The 21,240-nt window shown below is 52.8% G+C and overlaps 1 protein-coding gene and 1 non-coding gene across 10 annotated transcripts in view; one reads left to right on the top strand and one right to left on the bottom strand.

The window, feature by feature from the left end:
• SEPT8 (septin 8) overlaps nucleotides 1-18,281 on the top strand; it is a 25,548-nt gene extending 7,267 nt beyond the window's left edge. Inside the window, exons 3-11 of one of the 9 annotated variants that reach the window (XM_023763751.1) lie at nucleotides 3,451-3,574; nucleotides 4,594-4,789; nucleotides 5,070-5,250; nucleotides 6,397-6,558; nucleotides 7,080-7,176; nucleotides 7,382-7,550; nucleotides 7,764-7,896; nucleotides 8,001-8,191; nucleotides 16,967-18,281. In XM_023763751.1, the coding sequence (XP_023619519.1) occupies nucleotides 4,623-4,789; nucleotides 5,070-5,250; nucleotides 6,397-6,558; nucleotides 7,080-7,176; nucleotides 7,382-7,550; nucleotides 7,764-7,896; nucleotides 8,001-8,191; nucleotides 16,967-17,132 (1,266 nt within the window). In that variant the 5' untranslated portion in view covers nucleotides 3,451-3,574; nucleotides 4,594-4,622 and the 3' untranslated portion in view covers nucleotides 17,133-18,281. Of the gene's footprint in view, nucleotides 1-3,450; nucleotides 3,575-4,593; nucleotides 4,790-5,044; nucleotides 5,251-6,396; nucleotides 6,559-7,079; nucleotides 7,177-7,381; nucleotides 7,551-7,763; nucleotides 7,897-8,000; nucleotides 8,196-10,360; nucleotides 13,302-16,966 lie in introns of those variants that run through there. The other 8 variants (XM_023763750.1, XM_023763754.1, XM_006100160.3 and 5 more) reach the window with 8 other exon arrangements.
• LOC106699072 lies at nucleotides 18,117-20,832 on the bottom strand. The gene is made up of 3 exons (XR_002832003.1): nucleotides 20,563-20,832; nucleotides 19,875-20,038; nucleotides 18,117-18,245 (listed from the first exon to the last, which is right to left on the bottom strand). It is a non-coding gene; the product is annotated as an uncharacterized LOC106699072 (transcript).
• Between the last annotated feature and the right edge of the window lie 408 nt (nucleotides 20,833-21,240).

Raw genomic sequence — 21,240 nt, 5'->3', positions numbered from 1 at the left:
CTCCTCTGTGATTTTCTGAATCTGCCATCTCTGAGTGGCTCAGCTTTAGGCTAGCTCCTCTAGTGGTCACAAGATGGTCATGAACTTGGGTCATGTGCCTGTTCCTGAACCAATTGTAGAATTATGCTGATTAGCTCAGGACTGTTAGGCCCCACCCCCCAGAGTTGGAACTGTGGTCTTACCTGCCAGAGTGCAGGGCTGATAGCCAGGTAGCCAGTGGGGGACATGAAGGTTCTTTCTGAGTTGTGCCAGCTGAGATGTGCCAGTGACGCATTGGAAGCTGCTGGCTCCTCCTAGACTGGGATCCCACAAAGGTCAGCAGAGACACCTGGGGTGTCAGAACAAGCGGGGCACCTTGGATCAGATGTTATTGATGCCAAATATAGGATCAGGGAGGTTGGCATTAGCGCCTTAGTGAGCAGGGAGGTCAGATCGGTCTTCTGAAACCAGGGATTAGCACTCAGTCTCCGTCAGGGCCAGTGGCCATTCTTCTCTCTGTGTGTGTGTGTGTGTGTGTGTGTGTGTGTGTGTGTGTACATGCAGGCTCTGGAGATTGGCACTCCCATGGTCCCTGAGGCTCCTGGGCAGGCATTGATTGCCCCAGGGCTGTGGGCCCTGGAGTGACAGGGTGCAGCCGGGACAAGTTGGGGTTGAAGACCTCCCTGTACTCCACATGTGTCCCCAGAGGGAACCACGCTATGTGAGTGAAGACAGGCAGGCTTGCTGAGCGTGGAGAGATGGCTCATGTGGTAACAACCCCCCTGCTTTTAGCGTCTGGAGCCTGGAATTGTAAGAATGTGGGGACACCCAGGAACAGGGTGGCCTCTGATTCTGTGCAGGTACTCTGCCCCAGAGTGTATGCGTACACCTGTGGTTCCCAGACACATGACCGGGAGTTTTGGCGGCAGACTATAGGATGTTGGATTGCATCCTGATTGTGTCACCCTTGGAATGAAAGGATGAATAAATACTGCAAGCACAGCACGCCTTCAGTCTCGCCTGAAAAGAAAAAAGCTCTAGACCAAGTGTTTTGTCCTCCATTCGACCCTCAGGCTGCCACGAGCAGGTAGGACAGAGACTAGATGTGCAGCTCGGTGTGAGGTGGGCAGACAGCCCTGATGTTGTAGCGGTTGAGGACGGCGTTGTCTAATTTATAAATGGTCGGGTTGTCTAGCATGCTGGGCATAGTGGCGGGGGAAATGGAAAACATGACTCCCCCGGCCTGCAGCCAAGTTCAAGGAGTTTATTGAAGAGATGGAGAACCAGGATGCATTAACGACAACAGAAAAAGGACAGCTAACAGTGCAAGGAAATGGTGTCACTGCCAAGTGAGGGGTCAGGAATGTAAGTTCTTAGGGGCCAGGTCAGAGCACGTGCCAGGGAAAAGGTAGAGTGACCTCTGGAGCCTAGGGAAGGGGCCGAGTTTGGAAAGTGAACTCAGAGGTAACCAGCTGGGCGGAACTGAGCTCATGAGAAAGGCTTCAGACTGTGTGAAGGGCCGGAATGCCACGCCAGGGGGTTTGGTCCTGACCCAGCACATCCCCTGCTCCATTTACTGTATTTGATGTGGGCCCTAGTGATGGGAACCTGCCTTTGGGGCCTCTTTGTTGGGTTATGTTTGGGGACCTGGGCTTGAGTGGGGAGGTTGTGACATGGTCACTGGGGACAGGAGATAGGGAAAAGGGTCAGCTACAAGAACAGAGGCTAGTTGAGAAAGGGTCATTGGAGAGAGCAGGTTTAGGGGTAACCCTGACTTTTAGAGAGGACAGTATAACTGCCCAGAGGGGGCCACATGGGGTTTGGGCTGGCAGCACACACACTTGGGAGTCATCGATGCAGGGCTACAGTGACTTAGCTGGGGTGGGGTTAGGGGGTGGGGGGACATAATTAGTGGAGAAGAGAAGGTTGGGTGTGAGTGCCAGGGGGCTCTGGAGGGCTTCAGGCTGAGGCAACAGGTAGGGCTGCAGAGAGGTCAGGGAGAGCTCAGGTGCTGGGGCCACCCCTCTGCGGGAGGGCAGGGAGCCAGGGCCCCTCTGCCACTGTGCCTGTATCTGCTTTGCATAAGGGCTGCCATTGTCCTAATCAGTAGCGCCTGGGGCTGCTTTCAGTTGGGCCTGTTTCCTCCCCTCTAGTGTTGTGGGCAGGATGGCAGGATGGCAGGATGGGACTCAGACCCACTGCCCTTTCCTGTCTTGTTCTTTCTAGCGGGCAGTCAGGGCAGGGCGGCTGGGAATGGAGGAGGCGTGTTTCTGCCCACCATGGAGCTGTCTGGGGCCTGCCCTCCAGAGGGGCCAAATCCAGGAAGGCTGAGCCTGGGAATTTCCCCTCGGAAGACAGCATTTTACCCCCATTCCCAGGGTAGCCATGCAAATTGGAGTCTGACCTTGACTCTCTGCTTTGGGTTGTGGTGGTTTCTTTTTATAGTGCTGTGGGCCTGCTCTCGTGGCCCCAGACTACTTGGGACCCGCTGCCTGCCTCTCTGCTAAGGCCAGGTTTCCACATTCTCATCCGAATCCTTTCCTAAACAACCAGGGGTGAGGTGGGGGGAGAGGGTGGCATGAACCAGAGCCTGAGGTCCCTAGAGAACCCCACTGAGGCAAGAGGAGGAGGCCTCAGGGTCATGATGCCTTGGAGACTGGCTCTGAGATCCAATGGTGGGTCCCAGTGAGCACCAGCCCCTTTCGCAGGGCCCATGTGTGCATTCCACACTTGGGTGTATCAGAAACAAGGGGTGTACGTAGAGGTCCCTACATGGAGCTTGAGTGAGGGTTAGAGCCAGACCTGCCTCTGCTTGAGTCCTACTTGAGTAGGAGGGTCTAGAACAGCGGTTCTTAACCTGTGGGTCGAGACCCCTTTGGGGGTCGAATGACCCTTTCACAGGGGTCGCCTAAGACCATCGGAAAACACATATATAATTACATATTGTTTTTGTGATAATCACTATGCTTTAATTGTGTTCAATTTGTAACAATGAAATTGGTCACCACAACATGAGGAACTGTATTAAAGGGTCGTGGCATTAGGAACGTTGAGAACTGCTGGTCTAGAAGGTCTGGGAGGGGACCCCAAGAACATAATACTCTTCAGTCTTGGCCTCTTAAAATCTTTATTTAAGATTCAGGAACCTTCTGGGGCCCTCTTCTGGGCAGAAGGACAGGTGAGCCCTCAGAGGCAGTCGCTAGGAGATGCCCCAGGCCCCAGCATCCCTTGCCAGCCCAGGTGGAGCAGAGCCATGGGTTTAAGGGCCTTTTCTGAGATGGATTCAGGGGCCTTGAGGCCCCTTGGGCTCCCTCTGTGGGAACCTGGCCTGGAATCGGAGCTCTGGTGTACTTGCGTTGTGTTCTGAGATTTGCTGAGAATTCAGACGGGGGTTCTGACTCAGGTTTATCCTCACCCAACTTGTCCCCACTTCCCCAGTGGGCTCACGGCCTCGTTCTGTTTCTCTCTCAGCAGAACGCAGAGCCAGAGCCCCGGAGCCTCTCCCTGGGCGGCCATGTGGGCTTCGACAGCCTCCCCGACCAGCTGGTCAGCAAGTCGGTCACGCAGGGCTTCAGCTTCAACATCCTGTGTGTGGGTAAGTGTATCATGGCCTGGCCAGGGGGCAGCCTCAGACAGAGGGCAGACGAGGGCCTTCTGGGAGATGGGCACTGCTGCCCTGGCCACCTGTTGAGCTGCAAGTGGGCCTCCCAGGCAGAGTCACACTTTGGGGGTTCAGAATGAGGTTTTGGTTGGTGCCTCTGCCAGGATCAAGGACAGAGTTGGAGCCCAGGCCTGACTCAGAGTTGCCTTGAAGAGTAAACAGGATTGGGCATGTGAAGGTGCTTTGTAAACGGAGTATTTATCAGAGATTTAGGTGGTTTGTTTACTTAAAACACATTGACTTGTTCCCACTATGTGTCTAGGACTCCATGGCGAACAAGACTCTCCCGCCACGCACCTCCGGGCATGGGAGCTCCCACACACATCTGAACAAGCACAGCCCCAAACTGGGAGGCTCTGGGAGAGGCCACGCACCTCCGGGCATGGGAACTCCCAGAGGCACAAAGAGCTCGGCCAGATCACGGGTGCCTAAGCCTTAGCATCTGCCGGGCTGCGGGTGCCCCTTGGGAAGCAGCTTTCCTCAACCCCACTTACAGCCAACGGTGCGGGGGCCGCCCACCCAGAGCAGCCGGGCCAAGTCTCCTTGGGCTTCAGACCCCGGCCCTGCTGGCCCCAGGACCATCCTGGCTCTGGAAGGGATGGCATGCAGAGCAGGTGATTGGGTCCCCTCGAGGCCAGCAAAGGTCAGTGTCCAGCAGCGTCACAGCTGCCTGGCTCTGCCTCTCCCCCTCCCTGAGGAAACATCTTACATTCCGCACAGCCACATGTCATATCCACGTCAGCCTATGACTCTTCCTTCCACACATTATTTCTGAGGCCACGGAGAAGGGATGGTTCCTGGGGACAGGGTCAGTGAGGGATGCAGTGGGAGGCCAGCCCCTTTCTCTTCTGTGGAGGCTGAGGATGCCTGAGCCCCACCCAGCCTAGCCAACAGCCAGGGGCAGCCCCAGTTCCGGCCTCTGACATCCCTTCCCCTCCACCGCCCACTCCCAGGGGAGACCGGTATCGGCAAGTCCACACTGATGAACACGCTCTTCAACACGACCTTCGAGACCGAGGAAGCCAGTCACCACGAGGAATGTGTGCGCCTGCGGCCCCAGACCTACGACCTCCAAGAGAGCAACGTGCACCTCAAGCTGACCATCGTGGATGCTGTGGGCTTCGGGGATCAGATCAATAAGGATGAGAGGCAAGAGGCGGGAAGGGCGGCTCCCCCAACCTCATCCCCTGTCCCACTCTTGTTGGCCGTGGTTCTAACCCTCTGCCCGATCACTCCTCTCTGCCATCTGTCCCCATATGAACAACCAAGCCCCACACTCCACGGGGGCCAGGGGAGGGCCTGTCAGGGAATCGCTGAAGTCCTGGGGACCCTCTAAGAATCAGGAGAAGGGGTCCAGACCGAGATCCAAGCCCCCGCGGTGAGGCTCAGCTGCCTGCCTCCTAGGTGATGGAGCTGTCTGTAGTTACAGGCCCATCGTCGACTACATCGATGCGCAGTTTGAAAATTATCTGCAAGAGGAGCTGAAGATCCGCCGCTCACTCTTCGACTACCATGACACGAGGATCCACGTATGCCTCTACTTCATCACGCCCACCGGCCACTCCCTCAAGTCCCTGGATCTGGTGACCATGAAGAAACTAGACAGCAAGGTGTGCTTCACCACTGGCCCCCTGCCCCGCCTCCCCAACTTGTTCCATGGGCTCCACAGTCCTCCGCTGGGGTTGGGTGTGCTGGCTGCAGTGTGACTGTCCATTACAGTCTCCAGAGGCTCTGCTGTTTGGAGGCCTGCAGAAGATAGCCCCCTTGACTCGGTCCTTTCTCTTTTCTCTTTGTCCCTACTCCTCCGGTGGGCACACCCTGCTTTCGGTTTCTTCTCCAGAGCTCTGTCCCCCGGGTCTGGCCCTCAGCCCCTTCCTTCCAGCTGAATTCCTTTTTTTTAAAATTTAAATTCTTTATTGTTGAAAGTATTACATATGTCTCCTTTTCCCCCCCCATTGACCTCTTCCCATCCGCTCCTGCCCCCCAGCACAGGCCCTTACTCCCCTAGTGTTTGTGTCCATTGGTTATGCTTATATGCCGGCTGAATTCTTATTCTCAGCCTGCTGGCTCCTGGCCTCCTCTCCCTCCTCGACCCTCTGACCCTCTCCCCAGAGCATCCCAGTTCTCTGCTCATTTCCTCTCTCTCAATTCCTAGTTCCTCTGTTCCCTTCACTTCCCCTGTCTTTCCTGTCATGCATTTCCCTTGGGTCTCCTGAGCCCACTTGGGAGAGGAGAGTTAAGGCCCAGAATTGAGTGAGGACTAAGAGGGCAGTTTCGTGGAGACGATGGGAAGGGCTTGGGGCCCTAGAAGGCGTGCACTGTCAGCAACATGACTGCCCTCCCATCTCAGGAGTTCATTTTCACTGTGAAAACGGGGTAACCATAGCCCTCGAGATTTTGAGGCCTTCCTGTGGCTACTGCTGATGGGTCATCTTACCTGCTTAGGTGGGAGCTCAGCCCTCCGCCGCTGCTTGTATCATGTCCCAGGCCCGTTAAGACCTTCAGAGAACTCTGGGTCAAAGCTGAGCATGCCCAGGAGACTAATTTGGGGGTGGGTTTGGGGGAATAGGAGCTCTAGGAAGTGCTGCTACAACCCATCAGTATGGCCCCAGGTGGCTGGGTGCAGGCCGGGCCTCCCCATGGAGCAGCTCTATCTCTCTTGCTTCCTGCCCTCTGCCCAGGGTTGTGGCCTGGGCAGGGCTGTCCACAGTCGGGGAATAACTAACATGCTGCCCCCTCTCGCCTGATCCTGGCAGGTGAACATTATTCCCATCATTGCCAAGGCTGACACCATCTCCAAGAGTGAGCTCCACAAGTTCAAGATCAAGATCATGGGCGAGTTGGTCAGCAATGGGGTCCAGATCTACCAGTTTCCCACTGATGACGAGGCAGTTGCAGAGATTAATGCAGTCATGAATGTGAGTGTTGGGCAAGGGCCTCAGGACTGTGGGGCCAGAGAGCCTGCAGGCAGCACAGATCTCGGACACAGCCCTGGGGGACTTCTTCCCCAGGATTTCAGCCTCTCCTTCTCCAGGAGAGGTGGGTGGGCATCTGGGAGCTGGCCGAGTCCTGTGTCCTGTGGACAAGGGACGGGAGGAGTTGGGTATTGGGCTGGTACTGGGGCTTCCCCAGAGTTGAGTTTCACAAGATACGGAGTCAGGGTGGGGACCTGAAACCTGTAGGAGTGAGCAGGCAGGATGCCAGGGCTGGGAACTTAAGGAAGAGCAAGGCCCACAGTCCTCTGAGGGAGCTTCTAATGGCCCCTGGGGAGCCCAAGGGCTGAAAGAACACCCTAGAACACGAGGAAGGAGGTTTGTGGGTTTAGCCCGGTCCCTTGTTTGGAGGTCCCAGGATACTTATAAAAAAGATAGCCGGAAAGTGAGCATCTGGCCAGACCTTGTTCAGCCCTGTGCTCACGTGTCCTTGGGCCCCTTTCCAGGCACACCTGCCCTTCGCCGTGGTGGGCAGCACCGAGGAGGTGAAGGTGGGGAACAAGCTGGTCCGAGCACGGCAGTACCCGTGGGGAGTGGTGCAGGGTGAGTGCTGGCGGGGAGAGCACATCCCCAGCTGGGGGCCCAAACTTAGTCCCCTGTCCTGCTTGCTGCCTGTAGCCCCCATCCTGTGCCCTCCCTGTGCCCCCCTGTTGCCTGTCCTGCCTCTGGAGTCTGCTGCTGTCCTGTGCCCTGTCCTCCTGTGCCCCTCCGCGTGCCAGCCTGACGCCCGTGTGCCCTCTGCTTGCAGTGGAGAACGAGAATCACTGCGACTTTGTGAAGCTGCGGGAGATGCTGATCCGGGTGAACATGGAGGACCTCCGCGAGCAGACCCACAGCCGGCACTACGAGCTCTACCGGCGCTGCAAGTTGGAGGAGATGGGCTTCCAGGACAGCGATGGGGACAGCCACCCCTTCAGGTGACGTCCTGAACACAGCGAACCTGTCTTCCCAGCCTCAGCCACACTTGCCGTGCTGGCATCTGCTTCTGGGGTCTTGTGAGCCAGGGAGTGAGGCTGTCGGGATCCTGCATCCTCTTGCCCCCAGCGCTCACATGATTCGGCTTCTCAGGCTCTGCCGCCCCCACCCCGCTATAATCCCACCCTGGGTCTCTTTTCTCTGGGTCTCCACAGCCTGCAGGAAACATACGAGGCCAAAAGGAAGGAGTTCCTGAGTGAGCTGCAGAGGAAGGAGGAGGAGATGAGGCAGATGTTTGTCAACAAAGTGAAGGAGACAGAGCTGGAGCTGAAGGAAAAGGAAAGGGAGGTGAGTGTTGGGGTTCTGGGGTGAGGCCGGGCCTGGCTGGGTGGCCGGAGGGCCTGGCACCTTCCCGGCCCACATGGAAGCCCGACTCCCCGCTTCTGCTCCAGCTCCACGAGAAGTTTGAGCACCTCAAGCGGGTCCACCAGGAGGAGAAACGCAAGGTGGAGGAAAAGCGCCGGGAGCTGGAGGAGGAGACCAACGCCTTCAACCGCAGGAAGGCCGCCGTGGAGGCCCTGCAGTCTCAGGCCCTGCACACCACCTTGCAGCAGCCCCTGAGGAAGGACAAGGACAAGAAGAAGTAGGTGTGGGGCCCCTGCGCTGCCCTGGCTCTTGCTCTCTCCTGGGCTCTCACCCTGTCCCTCCCTCGGCTCCCTCACGCTGACTTTCATTCTCACTTACTCTTGCTTGTTTTACCATTTTCCTCTCATTTTCACTTGCCCTTTCACCTCCTTCTTGCTCACCTTTCTTTTTCACTAGTGATCTTGATATCTCAAGGTATCAGGTATTTGTGCACTCTTGCACAAATGTCTCTCTTCCTCCCTCCCTTCCTCCCTCCCTCCTCTCATTTTCCTGCAGCCTCCACAGAGCTGGGGTGGTGAAGGCTGGGCCACACAGGCAGGGAGTGGCCCCAGAGAGTGTGTAGGGGTCTCAGGGCAGGTCTTTCAGGCCAAAGACAGGGCCTGGCAAGGTCAGCATTTCCCGACAGATTCCAAAAGCTCCTGTGGTTTCTGCTTGGACAGCTGTGGTGCTTTCCCCTTCCCCCACCCTGTCCCTGAGGCAGTGGACGTGGGATCCCTGTTGGCTGACAGGTGGTGACTGAGAACAGCGGAGACTTGATCCCAGCCAGCACTGACCCCCTGAACCCCATGATCACTTCCTGGCTGAAGGAAGGACAGCAGCTCCCGGGTCGGGAAGGGGCCGTCCCTCAAGTAGAGGCTGGAGGTATTTCTCCTGAGAGTAGACTCAGGAGAGAAGAAGGGGGGATGGCAAGGAGACTTTTCCCAGCCTCCAGGAGTCAGTCAACAGGTTGGCCAGGTGGAGGCAATGCAGAGTCCCCTTTCCTTGGTATTTTTTTCATAGCCTGTTTCCACCCTTTCAGCTGGAGTCCAGATGCCCTGGCTCCTGGGGATCTCCCTTCCCCACTCACTTCACTCAGTGCCCCCCACCACATCACACTGTGGGGATCTCGCCCATCCCTGCCTCTCCCAGCCCCTGGCCTGTGTCAGGCACCTTCCTTCCTTGCCAACCTAGGAACTAAGCAGGTAGCCTGTTTCTTCCTGAAATGTTTGGGGATGTGTGTACCAGGCCCTTCCTTTCTTGGTGGCAGTGGAACCCCATGATGAAGGCCATGCAGTGCATAGCTGTATTACATTCCCCAAAACACACCCCCATGAACACACAGACATGTACGTGTACACTATCTTTCTCTCCTGCCTCATCCCATACACAGGCTCAGGCACCTACCTGCCAACACACCCCATCCCCAGACACGCATGCACAGAAGCACAGACACATCTAAGGAAATGAAACTGGGAGAGTTTCTCCCTGGGGGAGACGAGGGGGACAAAGCCAGGCACTTAGGAATTGGGTGCTGGTTCTCATTCCTAAGGCCTGCTCTCTGCATTGGAACGGACCCTCCTCTGTTCCGTCGTCTCCCCCATCCCGCTCACTGGTGGTCCCATCCCAACTGCTGGGACTAATGAGCCCCTGCCTGGCCCCAGGGAGCACACAGCCCCACACTCCCCTCAGCTGCGTGGATTTCCCCTCTGCTTGGCTTTTGCTTGCAGCCCTCATTCCCTGTCCAGCTCTGGGCTTGGTGGGTGTGGGGGGCTCTGTTAATTGGAACCTGTGTGGATTACAAGCTAGTGGCTCAGAAATCTGTTTTTTCCTGGAAGGGGGTACACAGGTCTATGACTCAGGTGCTGACACCCAAAGTGACTTTGTCCCGTTCCCCGCCAGCGTGGCCCAGGCCATAGAGAAAAGTCAGGCAGAGTCCCCCTAGAAAATAAGCGATGGAGAAACCACTCAGAAACGAAGACAAGGACCTGTGGCCAGGTCAGGGTCTGAGGACCAGTGAGTGGGCAGCAGGCTGCCTGCATGGGCACCGGCACAGCTCTCAGGGTGGGGGCTGGACACTGGTGCCAGGTCTCCTTGCTTATCCCGTGTGGCCTGGGCCTGAAAAACAGGTCTTTTCTGTTTACTGGACATGCCAGAAAGCTTCAGTCAGTTTGGCCTCTGGGAGAGAGAGCTCTCCTCCCAGGCTGGCCTTGTGGAGGCCAGGAGTGCTATAGGTGGGGTGGCTGGGAGCACCCTTCCCTTCCGCCCTGGTCAGGGGAGCAGGGTGAGTCAGGAGTGCCTTTGTGGGGGAGCGAGGGGGCAGTTATGACCATTTAGTTAAATGGCTTTGATTGGTTGTATTTATTCTTTAAATTTTAATCCATATTTTGCAAAATTATTTCCCAATCAGATCTTGACCCTCAGCCTGGGACTACACAAACTGAAGCGAATTCTCTGCTTTACTCGTGACAAATGCCAAACTGACTGCCCTTTCCCAGTGTCCACCTTGCTGTCTTTTGGTTCTGTTTGATTTGGTCGTCTGCGTATCTTTTAATGTGTCTGTTTTTGTTCTGTTTGTTTTATTTTTATTTTTCAGTTAACGCACGCACAGACTTACATGTCAAGAGCGGACTTTAGACTTTCATGTGTTAAGTTGCTTGAGTTACACCTTGTGACCCTTCTCCCATAACATGGTGTGAGGACGGACTGGGAGCCGGTACAGACTCCAGTGTTTACAGCCTTGCTCTGTCCCCACCCCCGCCCCAGGCTGTGCCGGGTCTGGCAGGCCGCGCCCCCCTCTCTATGCAAACATGACAAAGCCATACGAATGCTGGAATCCCAAACTGACGAGGCTTATTTTTTTCAGAGCCAGTGGCTGGTCTTCCATTTACAGTGTCACTATTCCTTGACGGAGCAGTTATGTGCCGCTCTAGCGAAGGCCCCCGCCGCCGGCGATGCTCGGCCTAATTGTTCAGCGTCAAGATGGCAACTCATGTGGTGCCTTAGGTGTGGCCGTGTGGTGTGGTATACATGCTGCAAAAAATATTCCCGATTCACTTTGTTTTAATTTTTCTAACCTAGAGTTTAATTTCCATAACAACTTTTAAAACACTTCTAAATTTTTATTTTGTCACAAGCGTAAAGACAAATAATACCCTCTCCCATTATTTTCATACGTAACACAGATACCCCGATTTTTAAAGACTAAAAATATCTCAGCCTTTTTTATGTAAAAGTATCCCTATCATATATAGGGAGAGGTGGTAATAAACATCCTGTAATGACAGTGTTTGGAATTTCTTTACGGATGAAAGCGGAACACGAACAAGACCACGCCTGGAGTTTTCACTGTGAATGTAAATGGAACAGCAGCCCCAAGCCCTTGTCTGTGCCCCTGAGGTGCTACCTGTAAACAGGGACCAACTCCGTGTGTGTTAAGTGTTCTTTATTCGGACTAAGACTCCCAAACCAGTCCTGCGTGTTCCTAAGGCCCAAAGTGCTCAGCCGGGAAGAGGTTTTTATCTCAAGGTCCTTCTTTCCTTTTTTCCTGGCTGAGTCACAGGGCAAAAGATGAAGGTGTCTGATGTCTGTGGACAATTTAAGAAAAAAACTACCAGCAAAGAGCTTTTCCCTTTCAGCTGCATTCTTAAGGGGGTTGTTTTAAGAAAGTACTAGCATCATTGATTCTTCTATGTTCCTGTTGGTTGGCAAGCCACCCAGAGGATCAGGGTTGACAATATGGCTGATAAAATGGGAGACAAGAAATGAATGAAAGGAGGGAAGGATTTCATTGAATGTTGATGAAGCACTGTGCTGGGCACAGGCTCCAGAGTAACACGCAGCCCACCTCTCAAGGACATCACAGCCTAGTGCACTCCCGGGCTGGAAGCTCCGGCAGCCGTGCTGATTGATTTGGGGTTGATAGTTTGTTTTTCATGTCCTCTTCCTCCCCCAGAACTCCCCCATTGCCTGCCTTATTGATTTGCAGGACCATGTCTTGGCTTCCTCCTGCCCTTCTGAGATGGTGCTCCATTCAGAGTGGGGAGGAGGGGTGAGCTGCCTGTGTCCACTGAGGCATGGCCAGAAAAAGGCAGCCTTTGCACCTGAGGGGCTCCACTTGCCAGGAGCAGAGCAGGTGTTATTGATGCTCAAAGTGAAAGTTCTCCCAGTGTTATGCCATGACCATGGTGGATCCAGATTTTGAAGGGGTAGGAACCTGAACTATTGGAGAAGCCTTCTTCAAGAAGAAGAACATGAATACACAATTAGGTACGGAGCCTTGAGGGCTGGGCTTCATTAGCCTCCCAGGACATCCACCTCTGGTTGTGATCATGTGGGTATCCAAACAGGCAAGGTCAGCATATCTAAGGCAGATGCGGCTTGTCTTTAGAGTCATTATGTGAAAGTATATAAACTTGGGCAGAAGTATGACCTGAAGATATAGCCGCTGTCAGCTAATGTATTTCTGAGGATGAGGCTTGATGACCCAGTGGGTTCACTGGTTTTATAAGAAATGAGGACTCCTGGTTCATGAGCCCATTTGGGGACTCGAGTGGGCAGATTCTGCCACCCATCCACCATGGCCGGCGGGCCACTCCCGGGGCACGCTGGAAGGCCAGATGGTGGTTGGTTCCAATTGCACTTTCTGGGGTCTGAGCTGCCTCCACAGGTTTCATTAGCTTTGGCGAACCTCACTACACTTCTTTCCCTGCGCTGTTTGTGTTTGGAATTTTGTCATCATTAGCTGAGACCAAATTAATCCTTGGTGCACAAGGTGAGTTTAAAACTTGCCATTATTTAACTGGCTACCCCTCATGGAATGTGGCCCCTGCCCGCAGAGTCTGTTTCCCCCTCCTTTTGTTTCTCAGTATCATTGATTGGCATTATTTGGGCTGTCAGTGGGATCATGCTGGCATTTGTCTTTCAAGAATCAAGTTGGTTTGGGGTAGAATCACCATATAATTTATTGTCCAAACTGAGAGGTTTCAGAGTGAAAGGAGATGCTGTTAATTATTCCAGCTCAACAGGCATAAGCCAGAACTATCTCAGGCAAACCGGGAAGTATGGTCACCCCAGTTATGGGGAACTGGAGCCTAGGTGGTTTGTAACGGTGCAGACGGACTGCATGGATGTTTTCATGCCTCTGTGTGGGCTCCCTGTTAAGTGGGGCTCATATTACTGGATAAGGGGCCTGAGGGAAGTGTGGCTTGCTAGTCTGTTACGTTAACATGCTTTTCTAAAAACGCTCCCCTTGTCAATTCATTTACTCCTTCATTCATTGACTGTTTTTGTTCCTTTCCATTCACTTTGTACTTGTTTTCTCCCCCCATTAAATTTTGCATTTATTTTGAGTTTTTTTGTGGTGTCTTTTTTGGGCAGTAGCTTTTCTGATTTAACAAGTTTTCTAGCCTATTAATCTGCTACCACTGTGGTAAAATACAGCTTGTCTTTCCTGTGAACTTTGTGGGGTGGATCAGCTTCTATAGGAATTACAGGGTTTATGCAGGACACGAAGAAGGCAAACCCTGCCCTTGAAGAGTTTGCACCCTTGTGGGAGAGGCTTGACATGGGACCGCTAACACCTGAGTTCTTATTGTGTGCCAGGCGCTGCTCCCAAGTACAGTACATGCATTAATCCCTCTAAACTTAGAATTTTATGACTAAGTACCATTTCCCCCATTTCATACCTAAGCACAGAGAGGCTAATTAATTACCCAAGGTCACACAGCTAGTAACTTGGAGGTATTGGGATTGGAATATTGGTAACCTATACCTTTAATTCGTGAGCTGTAGCTGCTCTTTGGCAACCTTATGAATGCTGGGAGAACAGTGGAAATGCAGCCAGTATGAAAGTGTTCAGTCTGAGTGTGGGTGGATGGGCCTGAGATGGTTTTGTAGAGGTGGGATGCAGTGGTAGGCAGGCAAATAGTTGGTTAAGGAAGGTAGTCTTGTGGTTGAAGGAAGTGATGACAAGCGCATGGGTCCATTTGTTGAGTTTTCTCTGTTGGGCACTAGACTAATCTCTGTGAAGACCAGAATGAGGAGGTTGGGACTAAAGTCTGGGGAGCTGACAGCCCAGCAGGGAGACTGGTATGCAGACACCCCTAATGAAGGTACAGCTCAACTCCACCCCCAGGGAGGCAAGGAGCAGGGAGGAAAGTCTTCACCAAGATTTGAATGACAGATTCTCCTGGAACCAGGGGAGAAGGGCCTTGTTGGTGAAGGGGACAGCACTGTACAACTCGGCTCACCCATTAGAGGGAAGAAATATTTGGACAAGTTTAAGATAGGTACATGATGCCCACCAACCCTTAGCCCATCTGAGCCTTCTCCCCTCTCCATTTTCTGCAGCCACAGTACTTCTGTAGAGGGGACAAAAGGAAGATGGATTGTGTCCATATTTCTCCCACCACAATGATCCCCAACCTCTGATCTGAGGTGGGATATGAGTTCCTAATCTAAAAAGAGAGAGAGAGAGAGAGAGAGAGAGAGAGAGAGAGAGAGAGAGAGAGAGAGAGAGAAGGAAATGTTAGAGGAGAGTAGATGGGACCCCAGCTCAATATTGAATAGCATCAAAAAATTTTTTTTTAACTTACAAATGGTACTTAGGCAATACAGAAGTTTGCTTCCCCAAAGAAGAGGAATTTTATTTACAGAAAGATGGAGCCACAAGGCTGTCCCTTAGCCCAATACTGGGCTTCACAGATCTACCTTCTCTTTTGAAATTCAGAGTTGGATTCGCTCTGGGGACTCAGCTTACATCCAGGCTACCATCTAAGAGGTCCAGATACCTCCCACCAGTTCCCCAAAGTCAAAGGTAGCCTGAGCTGGTGTGGGCGCTCAGGATGAGCCCCACCCCACCCACTGCGGTGCCCACTGACAATGGAGGGAGGGAGGCAGAGGACAGTCCTGGCCACTGATGAGAGCTGTGGCCATGAGCTACATGCTGCTCTTGGCATCTCCATCTGTGCTGAGGACAGTTATTGATGAGGCCCAGGAGATGGTATTCCAACTGTGCCTGACTCTAGCAAGTCTAAGTGAATGGTACCCACTATATGTAAAATATTCAGACAGGGTTGCAAGGACTTAAAGTTTATTTTAACAAAAGCTCCAACAAGCAAATTTTTTTCAAGAAAAGATCAGGATCGGTACCGACTACAGTGCAGACAACTATTATAGAATATCTGGGCCTTGACCACTTTGCACCCAGTAGCAGGTCATACACCCCATGGCTTAGCACATTTACAAAAACTGTTCACATTGGAAAGACTTCACAAACCACCTCTAAATGTGTGGTTCAGTCATTCACATCCCAACACTACTTACACAGCTCCGGCTGGCATCTCTGCCAGCTGGACTCCACTGCTTAAAAAATGGCTCTATAGTGTCCCAGCTTCAGAGAGGCAGCTGGCGTCTCCCTCACAGCCATGCTAATCACCTCCTCCTCCTCCTCTTCCTCCTTCCAGCAGCACTGAGGTTGGAGCAGGCTCGGCCTCAGAACCTGCTCATCTCAACAAAAGCTCTTGGAGCTGCACCTCCCATCACAGGCGTCACACCTTGAAATATTCTTCAGCATAAAAATTTCTCTAGTTATGCCGATCAACGACATTGCTTAAGAGTAAGGGAAAATATTCTTAAAGCTTGATCAAATTATCCTACATTAAACAAAGCGTACTTTATAATACAGTCCTTGTGAAGAGAAGAGTAAGTCATGGCCAAATCAGGGTAATTGTATCTGGAGGGACTGTCCTGTTTTTGCAGTGGCAGGCAGGCTGGCCGGGGCTTGAGGTGCTGCACATGTGCTTGCTATGAGCCTGGGAGGCCGGAAGGACCTGGCCAGCTCTGGGGGGTAGAGCAGCAAAACCTGATCAGTCAAAACCAGCCTGGCCCTAAAACAAAAAACACACAAAACAAAATAAACAAAACAACCAGCCCGGCCCTTCAGCCCTGAGCAAGGCCTTCCTCTGGCTTCATACTCCAGCTCGCTTGGGGCTGATACCAGCCCTTGCTGGGGAAGGAAAACCAAGCTGCAGCATCAGCGCTCATTCGTTCTCCCTGGGAAAAGGTCCAGGGGAAAGAAGGGAGCAGGGCCCTTATCTCTAGTGACCCCAACCTTTTTTCCCTTTATTTTCTTCTAAGGACCCAGGAATTTTTTCTCAGTTGTTCTTCTAGGGCTTTTCCCCTTTCTTGTTACAAAATCCATACAGCCTAGAATTCAGAGGTGGCCAACAAAGGAGAGGTTGCCATTACGCTCTGAAGGGCACTGGGGTAGGAGCGCAGGTGAAAGAAAAAGTTGTCTGTGCAGGAGGAGGACTAAACTAACTTGTCAGCTGCAGCTTTACCAATATCAAACTGCTCAATGCCGACCTGTAATTAAAACAGAGCGGTCATCTTGGTGCGGAACCACTTTACATTCTAAGGAATGAGCGGTGAGCGTCCAGATGTTAGCCTGGAGCAATTTCAGAAAGGGGTCCAATCACAAAACGTAAGCACATTAACCTTACCACCTCAGGGACACCCATCTCCAACCCCAGTAAAACTGTCATGAGTCTAACTATGCATTCCGCCCTACTCTGTCCATCCTGAGAGATTCTGACCCCCCTCCCCCGCCCAATGCCTGGGATCATAGACTCATATCGATGGTGAGAGGTCTGAAATGTACACTCCTCAGTATTAAGCTCTGGGTTGCTTCCTTCTGAACTGGACACCACGGCCCCCCTCCTCTTGGCTATAAGGGCTGCCACCGAGATAAAGCTTTTCTCACCGTCAGAGAAACCCACCAACTGGCCCAGTGAGGGGAACGTGTATCCCATACCCAAGTCCAGAGGGTGTGCCAAGTGCGGAGAGCCTCGCCCTGCGGCAGACCCTTCACAGAGTCATCATGGCCAGAGCATCTTGGGCCGAGGGCCAAGCAGGGCCATGGGTCCCCTTTTGGAGACAGAGCGTGGCAGCTCAGGGAACAAAACTGAGAGCTTGGTCTGGGGGCAAAGTTGATGTCTACCTGTGCTTTCTTTAGCAGATCAGAGATAGGAGCACACCAGTCGGGCATGAGCCTCTCCAACTCTAAGGTGATGATGACCAAGGCCAGTGTGGAGCCCTTGAACTGCAGCAGTTGGTGGCCCGCCATGCAGTGCTGCAGCTGCTTGGTCAGGGACGCGACGTGGAGGGAAGGATTCCTCTGAGGCAGCAGCTCCGCCACGCGGGGCCAGCCCACGACCACCAGGGCGTGGAACTGGAGATTGTGGTTTTTAATGTTAGAACAGAAAACCCCATACTTTTCATAGATCAATGACCAAAAGTGCAAACAACTTAAATTTTCATCAGGGAGCATCAGATGTTGCCCAGTCCCTTTCACTTCCATTCATGGCCCCACAAGGGGCTCGAGGCTTCATGCCCATTCTGTGGTCAAGCTGAGTTTCAAGCTTGGAGAGAAAAGGCAGTCTGCTTTCTCACTTGGCCTTAAGAGGCCCGAAGTACCCAGATAACAATGTTCCAATGCTGAAAAGTGGCAGAAAAGTTACTTGTATCTGCCTGATATGAGAAGAAACTGCAACTTGGCAACAGTGGCCAGTTTTCATAATGAAACAGCCCTTGGTGATATAATCTTCATGCCTCATAACAAACCAAAACCCCATGACATTTCCACACTGCATAATTTTGCCTTACTAACAGAATCATATCCTTGAAGATGACCATCATTCCCTAACTAACACAAATACCGACTAATATGATATTTTTAAGTGCCAGATCAATATGGTCTAAGCCTCAATAAGGATTGTGTGTAGGTGAATCAAGACAGCTAAGTGAATGTGTGTAAAGTGTAACAAGAGCAGACAGCTTTTTATGTACAGTATTCATAGAATGGAAAGTTAAATATTTTTGCAATGTGTATTTAAGAGAAACTCACCATAATAGTGCCGTCTAAAACTCTTTGTAAAGTTACTCTCATGTCCTTTAGAAGTGGAAGTCTGGTGGAACTGTGTTGGATTTAAGATACATTTTCACTGCTCCATATGTCATGAGCCTTGTGGGCCACCTTTTTGTGGTGCATGTGCAAGGACGTGTGCACGCGTGTGCTTGGCCGTCCTTTGTTGTGAGCTGTTCCAAAGGCACAGATGAGTCTAGGGTAGACTCTGCAAACTCCCTGTACTCACTATGTTCAAGAAGTCCAGCGGCGTCCCAATACAGAGATCCCAGTGCAGTTTGTCCAAAATAGCCAGCTCCATCCTTAGCACCTCTCTTGGGGTATAGTCAGAGCCGCAGTACTTGATGAAGTCCTTTATGCGTGGAATTAACTGTAAAAAGACAATAAAGAGGCCAAAGCCCTGTAACATGTCATGGTAGCTTTTTTTTTCTTATCCATGGGGCTGGACATCCGTGAGCCTAATAGAATTGTCTTCAAGTGACCTAACAGAAAATACTTCTGAGGGAAAGACCTACCCAGATCTAGATTGTCAAGTCCCTCGGTAGCTGTTACAATGTGTAGTGAATATCACATGGTCACCCTCTGCAAACAGCTTTTGAGTCCCACCTGCACTTCAGCTCACACCCAAAGGTGCTTTGGAGACAGGGGCTATGCCATCTTCTCTGTTCAGCGGTAGGAACTCACCCAAAGCTCTCCAGGACCTGTTCCTGAGCCCTACCAGGATTGCTTGTGGTAGAGAGAAAAAGTAGGCTTTTGAGTTTCGTGGTCTGCAGCAGACAGCCTCGGTTTTGGCAACACCATAGCTGCAAACATATTCCCCTTAGCCTTGTTTTAAGGCAGTTCAGTTTTGGAAAGACTTTGATCCCCCCCGCCCCCCCCCGCCCCCCCAGAGGGACTAATAAGGCTTGTCTCTAAGTAAACATTCAAGTACCAAGTGTATTAAAGACTTGGTTCTGCTTTTTTAGATAAAGTATTACTATAACCTTTAGATATCTTTCTTTTAAAGGTCACTTACTTGATTTTTAGTTGGGCAAAGTAACTTTTGGGGGCATAAATTATATTAAACAAAAAATTAAAAGTATTTTTATTGTAGGTTTGGAACTGGACACAAGTGACTTCTTCTATCCCCTCAGACCCTGAGATCAGCTAAGGGAGACCCCGTGGAAGTGGCAGTGGTTCCAGTATACCCAAAGGGGAGGGAAGGAGGTCTGGGGAGGGCATTGGGAGAGGATCTTCTCCTGAGAGAAGCCACAGTGAAACTTAGAAGTGAAGCAAGCCTGGAGCTCTTGTGGAGGCTTCTCCTCCACCCCTGCTCTTCTCCAAAAAGGGTCCAAGAATCCCTGAGGACCAGTTTCATGGACACAGTCACATCTTAGAGTCTCAAGCACCTTTCTTAGATGTAGTGTCCAGGCGTGGACATTAGGCCACATGGTTTGTGAGGCCATTTTCTTAGCTCAACAGCAGATGCCTCGGCTTAGTGGGGGAGGTGGCATCTGGCATCAACCAATGAGGCAAGATCTATTTGCCAGGAGCTCAGGTTTGCGGGGCCAGGAGATGCAGCTGTTCTAATTCTCCATTTGTGGGCTCCCAGAGTCCGACAAGCCTAAGAAGGGACAGCAGAGCCCTGGCCAGTGTGGCTCAGTTGATTGAGCATCGTTCTGTGCACCAAAAAGTCACCAGTTCGATTCCCGTTGAGGGCACCCAAAAATAAATAAAAAAAATATTTTTTTAAAAAGAAAGGACAGCAGATATCATGGGAAGTTAATAACTTTTTCAAAATATCCACCATTCCCAAGCTGGTGTGGCTCAGTGGTTGAGCACCGACCTATGAACCAGGAGGTCACAGTTCGATTCCTGGTCAGGGCATATGCCTGGGTTGCAGGCTCCATCCCCAGTGTGGGGCCTGCAGGACGCAGCCATTCAATAATTCTCTCTCATCACTGACGTTTCCCTCTCTGTAATCAATAAAATATATTTAAAACAAAGACAAAATGCCCACCATTCCCAAGTACACAGGAAACTTGAGTGCTCCAGTGTTACACCCTGAGACCTCCAAGAGCAGTCCAGAGTGGACTCCAGGGGCGCCTACCTCCTCTTCTCATTGACCTTCGCAGCAAGTCTCAAGCAGGCGATGGTGACAATGTGGAGTAAGCTCTCCCTTATCTGCAGTGTGGAACAAACCAGTGAGTAGAAGATGAATGTCAGAAACAAACTGTGAAGCACTTGTGATTTTTTTTTAAAGAAATTAAGCCCCCACCCCGCCCCCACCCCCCTTTTTAAAAGACTGACTGTATTCCTCCATAAACAAGTTAGTGGCAGCTTTAGGTTTGACCAGTGGAACTGCTCCTGGTATCAGTAAGGGCAGATGCCCAGTCAGTCCTCCTTTCCTCGTTAGGGGACTGACTGGAAGGGGGAATGGACACCTTCTCAGGGAACCCGAAGTTCCATCCTGGCTTGGGCCAAGCTGGACAGGTCCAGACCTTATCGCACAGCAGGTCCCTTCTCAGCGAGGTCCTCCCAACTCCAAGCCACCCCTGACGACCATACAGCACTAAGCCACAGGCACAGGCGGGTGCGGAGAGGGTCCGCTGCCAGGCCTCCCTCTCCCAGCCAGGTACTTAGAGTCGAGCATGGGGAGGTCCGCTCCCTCTCCCACACCCCTCACCATCCCTCCCAGGGCTCCCTACCGTCGCTGAAGCCAGGAGGCGGCGGCAGGTGGTGAGCGCCAGGTTGGAAGTGGTGTGGGAGAGGGGGAAGAAGTCCCGCAGCCTCCCGAGCTGCAGCACGACTTCCTGCAAAGCGCCGCGGAGCTCCACCTGCTCAAAGGGGGAGTGGGGATGGCAGGAAAGGTGGGTGGCGGCTGGGCCCGTCCACCCGTGGCAGGAGCCGCCTGCTTAAGGTGAGCAGCCCCTTCGCCTTCATGGGATAAGGACACATATGTAATAACTTAATCAATAAAGAAAAAAAGGGGGAAAAATCGCGGAGGGGGAAGCGCCTCCCTGCGGCCCAGCGGCTCAGCGTTGCGGCCCCTCCCCACGCCCGCTTCCCGGCCGGGGCAGAGCTCCCCACCCCACAGGCCCTTCAAGCACCTACTCTACTCGCAGGGCAACCCCGAGTGAGAGAACCAGTGAGTTCCGCCTCGTGCCTCGTGCGGGGACCACCGGGGGCTCTGCCCGGCCTCCCGGGCGCGGCTCACCTGAGCGCGGGTGCAGGTGGGGCCCGGCCGCGTCCCGAGCGCGCGGGAAGCGGGGGATGCGGGTGCTCCCGGGAGGGCCCCGTCGCGGGGACCGGTACCTGGGGGTGGCCGCCCCGCCACAGGCGCGCCTCGCGGCCCAGGGCCAGGTGGAGGTGGGCGACCAGCCGGC

This window comes from Myotis lucifugus, unplaced genomic scaffold, assembly GCF_000147115.1.
Source record: "Myotis lucifugus unplaced genomic scaffold, Myoluc2.0 scaffold_300, whole genome shotgun sequence".
Classification (NCBI taxonomy): domain Eukaryota; kingdom Metazoa; phylum Chordata; class Mammalia; order Chiroptera; family Vespertilionidae; genus Myotis; species Myotis lucifugus.
This window is presented reverse-complemented; position numbering and strand designations above follow the sequence as displayed.